The sequence below is a fragment of the Hippichthys cyanospilos genome, chromosome 8, assembly GCF_059441005.1.
Source record: "Hippichthys cyanospilos isolate Australia breed blue-spotted pipefish chromosome 8, RoL_Hcya_1.0, whole genome shotgun sequence".
Lineage (NCBI taxonomy): Eukaryota > Metazoa > Chordata > Actinopteri > Syngnathiformes > Syngnathidae > Hippichthys > Hippichthys cyanospilos.
In genome coordinates, this window is record NC_142376.1 from 8,388,846 (window position 1) to 8,390,000 (window position 1,155).

The 1,155-nt window shown below is 42.6% G+C and overlaps 1 protein-coding gene across 1 annotated transcript in view; it reads left to right on the forward strand.

Moving 5' to 3' along the window:
• mat1a (methionine adenosyltransferase 1A) overlaps positions 1 to 1,155 on the forward strand; it is a 10,309-nt gene continuing 9,154 nt past the window's right edge. Inside the window, exon 1 of the mRNA XM_088420861.1 lies at positions 1 to 293. Within this exon, the coding sequence (XP_088276987.1) occupies positions 227 to 293 (67 nt within the window). The 5' untranslated portion in view covers positions 1 to 226. The remainder of the gene's footprint in view (positions 294 to 1,155) is intronic.

Consider the following 1,155-nt stretch of genomic DNA (forward strand, 5'->3'; position numbering starts at 1 on the left):
GCATGTGGGCTCGGACGTGGAGTTTAGTGGACCACAACTTGTGTTAGCTGCCTCGCTTTGTCTAAGAAAAGATACAAGCAGCGACAGCGGCGGGAATATAAACTTACAAAAAAGCGGGACTGCTGGCCTGCGGGAACAGAGGAAATCCTTTCACGAGACCCCCCCCTCCCTTAGCCCCGGACTCACACACTGCCCAAAGCTGCCCCCCGTAAGCAAAAAACGCAAAATGGGTGATTTGCCGGAGGACGGCTCGTTTATGTTCACGTCGGAGTCTGTGGGAGAGGGACATCCAGGTGAGCTTCGCATTTTACACGTTATCCGAAAAAGCTTGGGACCTCGTTTTTGAAACTTCCTATTTACTCCCACGCTAGGCATGCTCGGCATCTCATTCATAGCGCATGTGTTGGACCACATGGGGAGGGGGGGGGGGGGGTCGTGTGCAAGCAGGGGGGTGTAAGGTTGCATGAAACGTGAGCAACTTATAAAGAAAGGTTTTTTAGGAGGGCTGATTAATCAAATAGGACATTTTTTTCCATAATAACACAATGATGACATTGAAATATACAACACCCCAATATTGGATTTTTTTTCTCAAGTATCAGCAGCTGGTATCGGCGTCCCTCACTACCGTCCGATACCTAGTGATAAGGTGCATTACTGATACATGATTGTTACTCATTCAATTCCTAATTGTTATATGTAAGAAAATCTTTTAAATTATGTTATATTTTTACCAAATTTAGAATGAAGTGACCATACAATTGCACTGCACCTAAACAGAATCAGCCATGGACAGAAGTTGTATATGGCCGAGATGGATGTTGATCTCACCCCCCACCAGGCCCCCTCGTCTTGCACCTCCTTCTGCTGTCAATGTGTCATAATCCTGTCAAAGGCCATGTTGCTCCATCTATAATCAGTAAACGGCAGGATAAACACCTTGATCTGCTTCACAGGCGCAAATTATGTAACATGGACCTTTGACTCGGACCCCCAACTTAAAAAAAAAAAAAGTAAATAAAAGTAAATTAGTTTAAAAGGGTACATGCTCCACATACAAACAAACACACTCACACACACATTATATATATATACGTATATATATATATATATATACACACATTATATATATATACGTATATATATATATATATA